Consider the following 16,721-nt stretch of genomic DNA (forward strand, 5'->3'; position numbering starts at 1 on the left):
AACGGCAGCAAGAGCAGCAAACTGTGAATGGGAGAGAACAGAGAATGCCATGGTTTTTTGTTGGTGATTTTCTTGGTATATTTGGGCAATAAATACCATTCGGTGCAGGTGACCTTCTTTACCAGCAGGAGTGGGTGCCTTTGCAAAGTCATAGAGCGTGTGACATGTCCTGTGAAAAAAGGTCTTGCTAGTCAAAGTTACCCTCGTGTGGCATTACTCTTTCTGTTATTACGTTCGTCAACACGGCATATACGTGAGACCTCTTACGAAAACACCTAATGATCCGCTGTACAAGTACAAAGAGTCTGTGACACAACGCAACTGGCCTTCCCATATACAGGCAGCGCCGGCGTGAATGGATGAGAATAATCCTCGTTATATGCACAGGCTCTCACTCATTAATTCTTCGAAAGGACTAGCATTCTTACGAGTAAAGCTCTTCAGCCCATGTGCGGGGAACTAGAAAATGGCGCAGTGAGTGTCATGTATGTATAAACTCTATATCACTGATCTCACACCGAGCGGAGCAGCTTGAAGCATGCCCTAATTCAAGGACTTTCAGCAACCAACTTATCAAATTCAGGTACTATGAAAGATTGCTAAAGCTTCTCAATCAGAAAAACGACGCTGGCCAGAAGAATTATGTGAGAAAAGACACAGTTGAAGAAGGGGCATATCGATTTCATTTGAAAAAGAACTGATCTACAAACATTTGAGAAACGAGAGCTGAGAAGGAAAATGGTTATATGGCTTATGCGGGTGCAGTGTTACTTACAAGGATGACGAGAGAGAGAATGAGACAGACAGAGAGATACAAGGATGACGAGAGAGAAAATGAGACATGTTATTCAGTTGAGTAGAGCTCAGGGTTGGTCATGACGCTCGGCAATCAGAAGGGGAGCTGGAGACACGTGGAGTGACGAGGCGGTATGAGTGGCAGACGTATGAGAGAGAGACAGACAGTTATTCAGCTGAGCACAGGTTTGGTGATGAGGCTTGGCGATCAGAAGGGCAAGGAGTTGGCAACACGTGGATAGACGACGCGGTACGGGTGGGACATGATACGGCGGCCCTTGAGGTGGCGGAAGCAGTAGACGGCGGCGCCGACGGGCCACTCCACGAGGGCCGCCACGCAGAAGGCCACGAAGCCTAGGGTGGGCCCCACGATTGTACACCGGCAGGGATTCTGGTGGGTCCCGCACTGGACGCACAGCGGCATGCCCCCTGTCGTCCCCATGTGGCGGTTCGGATTTACGGTCGAAGGCATCACTGATCAGTAGGCCGACGCCTATCCACACACAAATTACAGACGATACAGAGAGAGAGAGAGAGAGAGAGAGAGAGAGCTTGCGCTCTTCAAGTAGAGGGCAAGACTTGAGTGCGTATTCAGAATGAGAGATGATATCTGCTGGAGTCTGCCCTGCCCTCTCCCCCCACCACCACATTATATAAGCTTGCCCTGGCGTTTCGCCCTGTAGTCAACCGCCCACTAGCTTCCTGACACCTGGCTTTGCCAAGTGTCGCCTCCCTCCTCCTGCCAGACTGCCTCGCTTTTGTTTCTGATTGGATCTCAGCCGCCTACGTGTTGCTTCTTCTGGCTCGCTCCTCCAATAAAACACCAGCCTTTACATGATTCTCGCTTTCCCTTGGCGACATGTGTTCCACTCAAATTTCGAGCTACTTCACAAACCTAATTGTATGGCATAGAATGCAACTGCAGCAGACCTCGCATAACTAAGAGCCCCACCACACCTAGGTACCTAAACTTGGGCGTGGAGCAGCTCAGGTGGCAGAAGCCTGCACCATGCTAGAGTTCCACCATGCTAGAGTTCATACTTTCATGGACCTCCCCTCAACGTACACAACTCATGCAAAACAATATAATTTTAAAATAGGCAAAAATGCTAGAAAAGGCATTTCAAGAGAGAGAGATTTGTGAATGGTGCCACGTATGCAGACTTGAGGGAGTATTTGTAATCCCTCTAAAAATGGAGGGACTATAAAGACTAGGTGAATTAGCGAGGAAAGGGCTACTCAACGGGCCCGGAACTTCCCTACTAGCACATACAAGGACTTTGTAGACTCACCTACATCTTGAGACCTATGTGTGGCTCAACTCTAATTTGCAATGCCATGGGAGTAGTCCTTTTTAGCATGCCAAAAATGATAGGTCACTAAGGGGCTTTGCTTTATTTTCCTTAGTCTAAATCATGCCATCTTGTGGAAAGTCAAGTGTCAATTGCATCAAGCAAATGGCTAAATAATTCGATACTATCTAATAACTACAATTAGTTCTCTCTCTTGTCTCCATTAGCACATTCTCCTCTCCTCATTAGGATAAAGAATGAACTCCCTTTGGGCCCTTAAAAATAAAAATACAATTCAATTGATGGGCCTTCTAGATTGTCCAATAGGAAGGCAAAATGTTGACAAATATGTCATGTGAATCTTCTCTGTCCAAAATTTTGCATTGCTATTAAAAAAAAGGGCAGTGAATGAGCGGTTTGATTTAAACATTGATTGAATGAGATCTCAAAGGGGGTCACTCATAAATATTTAAGCATATCACGTCAATGAAAACAAATGAATTTTTTAAAAAATATTTTTACATATTTTTGAGAATGAGATTATGCAAGTATTTTGGAGCCTCCCCTAGTCCCCCCTCTTTTTTTAGTTCAACTCTCAATTTCGACTCTTTTTACCTCGTCCAAATTCATTTTGACCCCAAAAATTTAGCAACACACTCCTCTCCTATCTCATTGAAGTACCTTAATACTGATTGGGCACACTTTTTCATACTTCGAGGGCATTGGGATAAATCAAACAATCAATACTTATGATGGTAAGCACATAATATACATGGCATGCTACTTTTACATGCCAACATGTTTGCCATCAATTGTTGTTTCGACATGCTTTATTTATCTTAATAAACAAGTTGCAATCTTTAAACAATCCACATTTTGATAAGTGGGTCATGGAAGAGGCAAGAGTTTAAAGTTTAAATATTATGCAATCTTTAAAATTTAAAGGTGGCACCACAATCCCTCACTTAGGAACCCAAGGGTCTGTACAACAAATATGGACATGATGCTACAGTGTGTCAACCCCAAGGTTACTATCATACCTTGCTAGTCCTTATCTAGTGATTAGAGATATATTGTATCATAAGAGAAGCCCCCTTAGCTCCACTAGCTTCACCTAAACCAAGATCTAATGTGCCTTGGATAGAAATGAATCCATCCATCATTCTAAGGCATTGGGTCCTTCATAGCACACCCTTTGAGTGTTGTCCCATCCCACTATGTGAAAGACATTATAGAACATGATGTATAGAATCACCCCTCTACAATCCCCTTGAACACAATCAAAAAGACTCAAACCAAGAAGACAAGAATGAGTCTACTGAGATTGTCCATGATATACGGCTCAATTATACGTAATAGGCAAACAAAGAGGGATTCAAGGAGACCAATAAGATGCTCCTAAAAAGTAAGAGGGAAACCATCTAAATCATGAAATTCAATATGTCAACTGTAGGGAGTGCCACATTAGCAACCTCAATAGTCACTGGCCAATCAACAAAAGTTGATGATGAACATCCTAACCTTATGTATCAATTGGAAACCATGAAGAACGTGAAAGAATGGGTGAAGAGACATAGAAGGGCTAGAACCTTTGGTTCAAGAAAGATGGTTAAGCACTACTCAAGGGCTCTTGAGTACAAGAACCTCTTCAAGTCCTAATCAAACTAGTTGTCTTGAGGACATAGTCCGCAACAGCAATATCAAAAACATATAGAATTAATAAGAAGATTTCACACTTATCTAGGTTAGCCAAGCGCAATAGATTAGGTGAAGTAGACATAGCATCATTCCAAAGTTGGCTCTAAAATTTATAATGATATCATTAAGAGTGTTGCTTACAAGGAATCTAGTCATTTAGAGAACCTTCAAAGCCTATATTGAAGGCAACTTGTGTGAGAACACATAGATGATTGGGAAGCCTGAAAGACAAAGAATAAAAACTAACAAAAAGAGAGAATACAACACAATAAATCTAAATTATTTTTTGATTGTAAAGCTATTTAGAATAGGGTGTGTTTTTAAAGTTATTTAGAATAGGGTATATTTGATTTATTTACACAAAAGCAAGTCATGCAATAAGCCACAGATCATGCGACAAATAGACAAAATTCACAATAAAAATAACATCAACTTAAAAATGATCCATGACTTATTGCACAAAGGCATGCACATATGATACTAGTCACATTATGTTTTAGTGTGCATTTTAATGTGTGAAATTGATGTACTTCAAAGCATGGAAAAATATTATAGAAAATGTTATATTTTGTATGTCCCTATTAGTGCAAGGTCTTTTCATGTTTAGAATAGGGTGTGTTTGATCTATTGGCACAAAAGCAAGTAGTGCAAGAAAACAAAAGCCAAGAACTTAAGAAGGATGCTTTCAATGTATTTTGAGCACAAATATTAATTGAACATTATAAATATAAGTATGAAAAAGGTGCTCACCCATGTATAGGGGGAGATTGTGCCCACTCATGTCGTGCAAGTTTTGGAATTCTCTTCTAGACTTGTGCAATTTGTTCTCTTCCTAATTTTCTCTTAATTATTGGCAATCATATGGTCAAGGTAAGCAACAGCTAATGTGAACCCATGGAGTATTTTCTTGGAGAAAAGAGTCATGAGTGACTCTATGATATATGCAAACTGTTAAAGGTATAGTGTAATCCACATTGTGAAAGATGAGTATGAGATCTTGTTATTGCTTTGGACAAAAGTATGATTATTCCATGTACTTGAATAAGGGATTTTGTATGTTTTTCAATGCATAAAGTTGTAATTTTCTATAATCAACTTATTATCATGGGCTTTTCATATAAGAATACATGAAGGTGCTAATTTCAAAAGAAAAATGTATATGTGGATTCATGCAACTTGAAACCAATAAGGTTTATATGTTATAAACAAGGTTTTACTTCTTTTGAAATTATTAATAGTGGCTAGGGACCTCATTATGATGTCTCACAATGGCCATTAGAATTCCAATTCCCCTTGGGCTTGATATTTCTTTCTATATAAACTATGGGTAATGTCAACCCCCAAAGATCTTTCCTCATTGACGAATAAATGCTCTATGTATGATTGCTTAGAAAAGATTTTTAGTTTTGATTAATCTTATAATGGAGATGGTCTCTTTGTTAGATGATCTTTCCTACCAATGTTGTCCTTTCACATGGATTATGAAAAAGGAGCCTTCAAAAGGACACCTATTCTATGCTTCACTAGAGGGTGATTTTACCATTCACGATGATAATGAATTTGGAGTAGCTATCTTAGTAAAAGCTAAATAATACATCTTGAGAGAGCTTCATATGTTTGTTCGAGTGTTTGTCCATAGGAAGAAAGGATTAGTAGTGTTTGGAACTTCAAAGTAATGAAAAATTTAAGGGATCTTCCATTGGAAGGGCATCACAAAGAAGTGTACATTAACCCCATCTTAAGAAATGGAAAAGGGATTTTTGTATCCACAAGGAGATACTTTTGGGTCTATAGGACCAAGATGTATGAACAATATACGGCAAAGAAGTAAGCTATGTCTCAACTCATTCTATGGGAACCATTAGGGGAGTTTTGAGGTCTTGAAAATGCCTTTTAGGAGATAGAGAGAGAGTGCTCTAGACCAATAGGAGCAAAGCCTTCGTAACAGAACTTCTATTTTTAAAAAGGTAAAAATTTATTTTACAAAAATACATATATATAATAATAATACAATTTTTTATTATCAATGTCTGTTTTTATTCTTTTATATTCGTGATTATGGCATTCTTTACATTCAATGGCATACAATATCGGCCACTTTTATTTAATGATATATCTGGATTAATGATAATGATCGATTTAATCTAAATTCAAATTATAAAAAGGTAGGTACTCATTTTTTTCCCTCCTTTCTTTTATCCCTCCTTTGTGGTAGCCTCTCTCTCTCTCTCTCTCTCTCTCTCTCTCTCTCTCTCTCTCTCTCTCTCTCTCTCTGCCATGGATACAAAAATTCGACCTTCAACAAGGTGTCCAAGCTCCCAAATCACATCCATATCAGTGTTTAACTCATTCCAAATAGATGGAAGATGGATTCCGGCTATCATTAGCAAAGGCAATTGGATCACCATGCAGTAGGTAAAATGTGGGAAAAGATGAAGATATGAGATCTTGTTCATCTCTACTTGCAAGGATAGAATTCAAGATTTCAAGCTTGGAGTAAATAAGAATAGCATAAAAGAATATGTCTTTATGCATAGAGAGCTATATTCGGAACGTGGAACTTCAAATCTTCCGATGCATATAGATCAAATTGTAAGAATTTGATTCTTAATGTCTTTCTTTTCTTGAACTTGGTTTAAGGTTTTCTATTATAACATTTGTTTGTCTTCTAGATGTCTACTCCTCTAATCTTGAGGAGTAGCAACCGGTCGAGTCTATTATTAATGTTATGCATGGTTCGATTGGAGAATAAATATATAAAGGTAGAAAGAAGACACAGCTTGCAAAGAATGGAATATTATTTTATGATGATTTTTATATTGTCCCCATGCAGTGTAGCCAATGGCGATCAATATCCCCCCTTTCTTTGCCAAATTTTCCAAGCTTTGAGTAGCCTTTGCCAAGTCCAACTACTAATGAGGGCTATAGATGTTTAAAAAATCTTGAGATATAGAGAGCATTAAAACAAATATCTCAAGTAGGCTAAGAAAAGTTACTTTGTTTACACCTATTAATATATTTGTTGATTTCTTTTCTAATTTTGAAATATGGGTTTATAGAATGAAGATATTGAACTACCATGCTCATTTGTGTTCCAACTTAATAACAACCGAGTAAGTTTTTATATTATATTATATCCACTTAGGTGTATATCTGATTCCACTTCCTAGTTAGCAAACATTTGTAACATATTTTTTGCAGATAATATACAATGCTAAGATATTGAAGAAAATATCTCTTTACTATCAATATAAAATACATGTACAAATTTTGTGAAAACTTTTTATCAACCATCTCCATGACTTATACACACCAAGACTTACAAGCAATGAGACAAAGCTACTTCTTTTTTAGGACTTTACTTAGGAGAAGGAACATCCTTTCTAGAAGTCCTTTTATCTTTCTTTGATGCTTTGGTTGCCGAGGCGTTGAAGGCATAGCTTTACCTACTGTAGTTACAAGCACCTCCTCTTCTTCATTGTCCAAGCCCCCACTACTATCCGTTGTTGGTTTCATACAATTGACCATTATGTACTTTGTGACCTTTGCTCTTATATACCAAACATTCTTACTTATATAGCAATCCCTTGAAAACTGTCATACATTTATAAGAAAAGATTTTTAGTTCATTGTCATTTTTTATAATGGACTATATCATTATTATCAATGGACTATTTTACAATGAACCTCTATCTTAAAGTTTAGTATCTTTCACATTACAAGTTTATCATCATTAATATAAATAAGCTTAACCAATCTTCTGGCATTTGCAATTACTTTCCAGACATAAGAGTGACTATCATCCTAATGAGGACACTACAACCAATAATATAAAGCAAAACTATGAAACTCATTTATGGTAGTTCATAGAATAAATTTTCTTAATATATTCCAACTATATTAATCAAGACCTTACGACAATTTGTCTATATTGCATTGTTGCAAGTAAATTAGAAGGCATGGGAGGCTTTTTCTCTAGTACTTCAATCAATTTTTCTATAGCTCTATACCAAACGGATAGTAAAATTTAGAGTACTTGTAAAAAAAAATCAAAATGTTTAGAGTACTTGTTGCAAAAAAAAAAAAAAAAAAAAAAAAATCAAGGATACCTTGGATTATATAACTTACAGCTTCGCATTTTCATGGTTTTCTTTCAAAGAATTGATGAGAGGAAATGTTGCTTGTCCACATAGTCTATTCCAATTAGGCTCCAATGAGAACTAAAAATAATCATACTTCAATAATTTAGCAAAACAAAATCTCATAAAATCTAACATAATATCAAATTACTTGCTTTTCATTGTATGGAATTAGAAGGACCTCTAAAGTTCAAAGTCAATTGGATTGAATGAATGATAAAATGCACTTGCACCAAGCTCACTCCTCATATAGTGTGAGATGGATGGATCAAGAACCTCAATTTTTTGTTGTATATCAAAGGGAGCTCATGCATTACACACCTAGCAAAGGAATGGAGATAGTGAGCATAAGCATTAAAAACCTATTGCTAGAAAAATATAGTAAGTAAAAATAAATTTGGGTATATTATACATCATCCTAGCAAGAACAATAGAGTCATTTACTCCTCTTATTTTATTATTGAGGATCTGAACATAGTGAAAGTCAAAAAATATCATATCAAATCTTCTATTAATATCACCAAGTACATGCAGTAGCACGAATTACTTTGGTGTTGCCTTAGTAATGACGTACTACGTTAGAGTGAAGGCATGAAAAGAATTGCTTGCACACAATCCACATTGTCTGATCTATAAGTTTGCATGCTTGTGCACTTAAGGGTATTCACCTTTGCATTGCATTACATATGCATGGTATTAGAAAAACAAATCCTAGATGCATCGCACTTGATTGTTATAATCATTTAACCTGCATTGAGAGCATAAGGAGTCCCATGCTATAGGATAGTACATTCATTCCCTTTGGGGCCTGATTTGGTAAGGATTGAATTATCTCTTGGAACAAATATAAAGAGAGGATGTAATAGTTCAAAAGATATTTTAGAAGAAAAAAATTAAAAAGGCAAAGAAACAATGCTTGGAGGTCATTTATAAAGGATCATTCTTTGGATACCGAGTTAGTGTAGAAGACACTAGATAGTATTAGTATCAATCGAGATACTTATATGAAAATTTTCTAACTTTTGCAATCAAATATAAAGCAAGGAAAAGTACGCAATTTCATACTTCCAAGGCCATTTGTGGTTAGAACTATCATACAAAGAGTGAATAACAAGTGATGGAGATTCTAGGTGAGCCTTTCCATCTCAAGGCTAGCTTCAAGGAGGGCAAGAAAAAGGAAGTTATATTCAATTAATTTAGCAATATTTTCCTTGACTTTCCCACCCTACAATGTTTAGTGATCAAATTCTATGACCTGTCACATAAGAAGAGGTACAAGGAGTGGCTAGATTTCTGGTTAACCTTGATGAAAGTGAGATTCTGAAATGCATAAAATTAGATAGGGTCTCTATTGCCTTGATGAATAGAGCACTTTTATCAAGTCATTGCAATCACTCAATGTCATTTAGTGTTCAATCTAAATAGAATATCTAGTAACTAGGAGCATTTGAAGTAGATACAAAGAATTTTGATATATTGAATTGGGGTTTCATCAAACGCCAATACCTAATGTTATTAAGAGATAACATGCAGGAAAAGGGCTATTTGTTGAAGGATTTGGGAGCTATAAGATTGAGTGACACATAGCTGGTGACTTGAAGATACTCAAATGTATGTTAAATGTGTCAAAGGGAGCCAACTCCACGTCTCATTCCCGATATTGCATGTCCCCGGCCATAGAGTTGAACTCAAGCAATTGAAATAGAGGTCTCTCTAGGCACAACAAGGATCCACAGTCTAAGTGCCCAGTCTTATATATTTCTTTAGTGAATGCCCATATCTATACACTTCATGAGCTTTATAGGATAATTAAAAATCTTGTTCATCTTTATATGGGGTTTGCATGGAAGCTGAAGCCATTATCAGCTAGAACAAATTCTATAACAAAGATTGAAAATGTCTTATCTACAATTGGTTTGCATGGTGGTGATATTGTTATTGAACTAGATCTTCAAAAGTCTAAGGATGGCAATTGTGTCCCCAAAAAAGCCATTTATTGGTGGAGTGAAGGCTAGAAGGTTCTTAGGCTTTCATGGGAGACTTGGTAAGATAAACTCTAGGAATGGTGTCTCAACTATTAGATACAATCAGTGGAAGTCTCTACATAATGCAGTTAAGGATGATGCTGATAATGGACAAGCTCGAAATAGAAAAGCCAATTTTTAGGAAACATTAGACAAAGTATTCTTTTATTGTGATAAAATCGAATGGAATGATGATGATCTCAAACACTTCAAAATCCAATTGAACCTTTTTAAAAAGGCAATGATAGAAGCTTGGGGTGATCAACACTTCACTTACTATATGGTAAGAAGTTTGTATATGTATGCCTCTTCATTGTCTAACTCATATAAGGTTTTTTTATTAACTTTTTTTATTTGTTAACGATACAACATATTTTATATAACCATGCTCTATATTTTATCAAGAAATATGGAGCTCTATCTATCTGGTCAACCCAAGGTATGGAAAAACCACATTATCAAGCAACAACAAAATACTTTAGACACAGAAGACATGGAAGTGGAAGATACAAAGCAAACAGTTTATTAGAGGTCTTCCAATAGTTTTATAGACAAATTAGGCACAAATTCAAGCTCAAAGACAGAATTGTTAGATATGATCAATGCCCCACCCTCATTAGGTGCTACCAATGATCCATGGTGCTCAAAGTTGTAAGGCCCCCATTATGAGGAGAAGCCAAATGTGAGCCCGGACATTGGTTGAGTCCTGACTTGTATATCAGATGAGGTCTATGTGACCGGATGGCAAAAAGGTGACTGTTGTGGGTCTAATCTTTGGGTTAGACGGAGTGGTTAAGCTGGTAGCAACTCGAGGCACATTGCATTGAGTTGCGTGGTAAGGGAGTTAAAAGGGGCCCCTATTGTGGGGTCCGGGGGCCGCGGAAGCGGCCCCTGGCTGGGGGGTCCCAGGGGGGCCAGCGGCCCCCCTGGCGGGGGTCCGGGGGCAGCGCCCCCGGCCCAATGGTAAAGGGAATATTCCCTGGAATATTCCCTGGCCGACTAGTGGAGGCTCATATGGTAGGTCGGTCAGCAGGCCGACCTAACGACCTTCGCGGGCTATAAAAGCTAAACCCCTTCGCAGCCATCTTACACTCATCTTTCACCCAGTCAGAGTTGTTGTTCCAGCTAGCCTTAAGCTCTTCACCTATCTTCTGTCTAGATCGCCATCTAAGCTTCACACAGTGGAAGCGCACGGGTGGACAGAGCCATCTTTGTATCAGTTGTTTGGAGTTAAAGAATTTTACTGATTCTCCTCTTATCTGTTGTGTACTCTCTATCTCTTTCTCAGATTCTGTTCGCTGCGCCGTGTAATATTTTTCATGGTATCAGAGCCCAGGGGGCTCTAGAGATCGGAGAGAGTGCAAGAGGCAAAGGCTTCAACAGCAAAGAGAAACGATGTCGACTCCGGGAAGCAGTTCTGGCGCATCAGGAAGCGGTGCAGGAGGTGGTGCTGCTGTACCGGCTATTCAAACACTGAGGATTCGTCCACCAACCTTCAGCGAAGGCAAGTTAGATGGTACAAACTACACCTTGTGGAAGTTCAAAATTACTACTATCCTTGATTCTTATGAGCTTCTGGAGACTGTGCTGGGGACTGACGCAGAACCACAGCCTACCCCCGACCCATCAAATCCTAGTGTGATGATTCCTCCGAATGCAGATCTTCTACGAGCTTGGAAACGAAGGAATGCAGATGCATTGTGTGCCTTAGTTACAAGCTGTTCTGACAGTGTTTTGACTCTGATTCAGCATACAACCAAAGCGTCAGAGGCTTGGAATGTACTAAGGAGTCAGTATGAAACACGAAACCAAACAAGGATTCAAAACTTGGAGAATCAACTAGCAGCGGAGAAGTTTGCTGAAGGAGAGACGGTTGAAGCATTCATCACTCGGATTAAGAATCTGCGCGACCAGATGGCTGGCGCTGGGATACAAAAGACTAGCGAAGAGCTAGCTCGGAGGTGTCTTCGGATTTGTCCACAAAAGTTTGATGGACTAGTAACTGCCCTTAATACTCAGGTGAGACCTCAAGCTTTGACTTTTGAGGAGTTTTGTGCATTATTAATGGAGGAGGAGTTGAGGCTGAAAGCCCGAGAAGGAAGCAACAATGGAGATGCTGCATTCTCTGCCAATGCAAAAGGCAAAGGTGTTTCCTCCACCAAAAATGATGGTGACAAAAAGAAGAAGGGCGGCAAGAAGAAGTTTCAAGGAGAGTGCTTCTACTGTAAGAAGAAAGGACATGCAATTGCAGATTGTCGTGTCAAGAAGGCAGATGAAAAGAATGGTACCCTTAAAAGTAAAGGGAAAGAGACAGCCAATACGGCTGAAGCAGAGTTGGAATTATTCATGGCGACCATTGAGGAAGTGTGCTCCTCGGCGCAAGAAGAATCTACCACTGACTCTTGGGTGTTGGATAGTGGGGCCTCCCGTCACATGACCAACAAGAAAGGTCTATACAGTTCTATGCAGCCTCTACAAGAATCTATCACTGTGACGGTTGGAAATGATGCTAAATGCCCTGCTGCGGGCACAGGTACTATTTCTTTTGTTGCTGCAAATGGTGAAGTCAAAAAGCTTTCAAATGTGTTGTATGTTCCTGAAATCAGAAGAAATCTCTTATCAGTTGCTGCCATAACTGATCTTGGTCATGAAGTAAGGTTCAAGAAGACAGGTGCAGAAATTATTGATAGTGCTGGCACAATTGTTGGCAAAGGAGAAAGGAGGAACAACCTGTATGAGCTAAGTGCTCTTACAGCCACCGCTGGAGTGGGCACAAGTAAGCTTTGGCATGAAAGGTTTGGACACATCGGATTTGCAGTATTGAAGGAGATGCAAAAGCAAGGTATGGTTGCTCACCTACCTACAATAGCTTAATTGAAGGAACCATGTGAAGCTTGTATGATGGGCAAGCAACAGAGAAAGGCATTTCCACAAGAAAGCAAGAATAGAGCACATGCTCCTCTAGAGTTGGTGCATGCTGACTTGTGTGGTAAGATGCCTACACATGCCTTGGGGGGATCTTCTTATTTTATGTTGATTGTCGATGACTACAGTAGGAAGATGTGGGTGTACTTCCTTCGTGATAAGGCTCAAGCTTTTGGTAAGTTTAAAGAATGGCTAATACTTGTTGAGAATGAAACAGGGAAAAGTGTGAAGAAATTTAGAACAGATGGTGGTGGTGAGTTCAACTCAAAGGAGTTTGAAGGCTTTTGCAAGAGCAAAGGGATCAAGCGTCAATTGACGACGCCTCACACACCTCAGCAGAATGGTGTTGTGGAACGCAGGAATCGTACCATTGTGGAGATGGCAAGATGCATGCTAAAGGGCAAGGGATTGCCTAACCATTTTTGGGCTGAAGCTGTTAATACTGCAGTCTACATTCTAAATCGGAGCTACACAAAGGCTCTCAAGGGAAAAACACCTCATGAGGCTTACACTGGTAAGAAACCATCTGTTTCACATTTCAGAATTTTTGGATGTGAATGTTATGCACATGTTCCAGATGAGAAGAGAAACAAGTTACAACCAAAAAGCAGAAAATGTATCTTCTTGGGTTATAGTGATGAGCAGAAGGCTTACAAGTTATATGACCAAGAGGCAAAGAAGATCATAGCGAGCCGTGATGTGGTGTTCAAGGAGGAGCCGCATACAGTGGAGGAGGAGAAGGCAAGGTCTTCCACTTTATCATCAAGCGAAGAAGTAGTCCACTATGAACCTGTCCCGAGAGCTATCCCTATCCTTAAGGAGGAGGAAGCATCATCTTCAGATGATGAGGAAAAAGTTCACCAACCTGACATCACCCCACCGGAAAAGCCATTGCCGCGCTGGGTGAAGCAGCTCTATGACCACAATAATCCTATGCCTGCATCTGTTGAGGAGAAGGCAGACGGACCAAGGAGGTCTCAGAGAATAGAGGAGCAAAGGAGGGCTTCTGCTCACATAGTCAACATGGCCTTGATGGTTGAGATTATGAGAGAAGTAAAGGAGCCAACTGACTTAGAAGAAGCACTTGCAGATCCATCATGGAAGGCTGCTATGCAGGCGGAGTATGACAGCATAATGAAGAATGACACTTGGGAGCTAGTGGATCGGCCAGCAAAGCGGAAGATTATTGGCACCAAGTGGATCTGGAAGGTAAAGTACAAGGCTGATGGTACCTTAGAAAAGTACAAAGCTAGACTGGTTGCCCAAGGATTTTCACAAGTTGAAGGGTTTGATTTTCAAGAGTCATTTGCCCCAACTGCCAGAATGACCACTATTCGCACGGTACTTGCAGTGGCTGCCCACAAGAAGTGGCCAGTGTACCAAATGGATGTTAAGTCAGCGTTCTTAAATGGTGACCTCAAGGAGGAGGTGTACGTGGCTCAGCCACCAGGGTTTGAGGCCCCCCATTCTGAGAACAAAGTGTGTAAACTGAAGAAGGCATTGTATGGGCTGAAACAAGCCCCCAGAGCATGGTACCAACGGATAGATAGGTTCTTTTTAAACCTAAACTTCAAAAGATGTGCCTCAGATGCTAACTTGTATGTTTACAGGGATGGTAAAAAGTCTGCAGTGATTGTCCTATATGTGGACGACCTTCTTATTACAGGTGACTATGAAGATATGATCAACCAAACTCGAAAGGCTTTGAGTTTTGAGTTTGAAATGACAGACTTGGGCTTGCTGCACTATTGTTTGGGGATTGAAGTCTGGCAAGAGCCAGGAAAGATCTTCATCTCTCAGAAGAAGTATGCATGGGAGATCTTGAAGGCATTTGGCATGACCGAGTGCAAGGAGATAGCTACACCTATGGAGGTGAATGTAAAGTTATCCGTTGAGGATACATCAGCACTAGCAGACATTGGGAGGTATAGGAGGTTGGTCGGCAGTCTAATCTACTTGTGTAACACCAGACCAGATATCAGTTTTGCTGTTGGTGTTTTGAGCAGGTTCTCAAACAAACCTCATGAGAGTCATTGGAAGGCTGGGATGCGGGTGCTCAGATACTTGAAGAAAACTCTTGACTATGGTATCACATACAGTTTCGGAACTTCTCTTGTGGGGAACTGTGACTCAGATTGGGCAGGAGACATTGATTCCAGGAAGTCAGTTTCTGGTTATTGTTTCTCTTTGGGTTCAGGAATTTTCTCTTGGATTAGTAAGAAGCAACCAACAGTGGCATTGTCTTCTACCGAAGCAGAGTACAAGGCAGCTTGTTTTGCTGCATGTGAGGCCGTATGGTTGAGAAGGATTCTATGGCATATGGGAGTGCAGGATGAAGAACCAACTGTGCTGAGATGTGACAATCAGAGTTGCATCGCCATTGCCAAAAATCCAGTGTTTCATGCACGCACCAAACATATAGAGATCCAGTATCACTATGTGCGTGATTTGATGGAGGATGGGATAGTGGAATTGGTCTACTGTCCAACAGAGGAGAATGGAGCAGATATCTTCACCAAAGCACTTACGAAGGATCTGCTTCAAGTTCATCTTCAGAGACTCGGCATTGGGCCGAGGAGATAGTTCACCTATGGGTGGACATTGAGGGGGGGTGTTAGATATGATCAATGCCCCACCCTCATTAGGTGCTACCAATGATCCATGGTGCTCAAAGTTGTAAGGCCCCCATTATGAGGAGAAGCCAAATGTGAGCCCGGACATTGGTTGAGTCCTGACTTGTATATCAGATGAGGTCTATGTGACCGGATGGCAAAAAGGTGACTGTTGTGGGTCTAATCTTTGGGTTAGACGGAGTGGTTAAGCTGGTAGCAACTCGAGGCACATTGCATTGAGTTGCGTGGTAAGGGAGTTAAAAGGGGCCCCTATTGTGGGGTCCGGGGGCCGCGGAAGCGGCCCCTGGCTGGGGGGTCCCAGGGGGGCCAGCGGCCCCCCTGGCGGGGGTCCGGGGGCAGCGCCCCCGGCCCAATGGTAAAGGGAATATTCCCTGGAATATTCCCTGGCCGACTAGTGGAGGCTCATATGGTAGGTCGGTCAGCAGGCCGACCTAACGACCTTCGCGGGCTATAAAAGCTAAACCCCTTCGCAGCCATCTTACACTCATCTTTCACCCAGTCAGAGTTGTTGTTCCAGCTAGCCTTAAGCTCTTCACCTATCTTCTGTCTAGATCGCCATCTAAGCTTCACACAGTGGAAGCGCACGGGTGGACAGAGCCATCTTTGTATCAGTTGTTTGGAGTTAAAGAATTTTACTGATTCTCCTCTTATCTGTTGTGTACTCTCTATCTCTTTCTCAGATTCTGTTCGCTGCGCCGTGTAATATTTTTCAAGAATCACATCATGTAATATATCATCTTTGGCAAGGACTATATAAACTGTCACCCAAAGAAGAAAAGAGGGATATTTAAACTCTTGTGCAAAACAAATATTTTCAGAATGGTTACAAACTAGGCAAAGAGATGGAAAAAGATGGATTTCAAGAAACCCTTGACATCTTTTAGTTTGACTCTATTTTGCAGAAGAGTCTCTAGTTTCATGCAACTCACTAGGGCCTCTAGAGGGATATTTTGTTTCATCCCACTCAATAAGACCTCTACATTTCAAGAACTTTTGTTTCCTATAGCTTGGAAGGGGCTTCAAACTCTTGGCATCTCCTACATGGGAGAGTAGATAAGAGCCAAGAACTCCAAAGCATCCTGCTCTAGATCCACTGTATCCATGAATGAAGTTAAAAACTCTTATAGTTTCTTCCTTCTACACCAAAATTATCTTATCTGATCTTTTATTGAAAACTTAAGATCCAATCACCTTGGAGATATCTTTCAAAGCCAT

General features: G+C 40.2%; 1 protein-coding gene across 1 annotated transcript; it reads right to left on the minus strand.

The window, feature by feature from the left end:
* Positions 1 to 436: 436 nt before the first annotated feature.
* On the minus strand, positions 437 to 1,413 carry LOC148017528 (uncharacterized). Its single transcript, XM_087663003.1, has one exon. The coding sequence runs from the start codon at positions 1,265 to 1,267 to the stop codon at positions 1,004 to 1,006; it is 264 nt and encodes an 87-aa protein (XP_087519129.1). The 5' UTR covers positions 1,268 to 1,413; the 3' UTR covers positions 437 to 1,003.
* Positions 1,414 to 16,721: the final 15,308 nt, after the last annotated feature.

Source organism: Lygodium microphyllum, chromosome 22, assembly GCF_053477565.2.
Source record: "Lygodium microphyllum isolate KBCC chromosome 22, Lygodium_microphyllum_v1.1.10, whole genome shotgun sequence".
Lineage (NCBI taxonomy): Eukaryota > Viridiplantae > Streptophyta > Polypodiopsida > Schizaeales > Lygodiaceae > Lygodium > Lygodium microphyllum.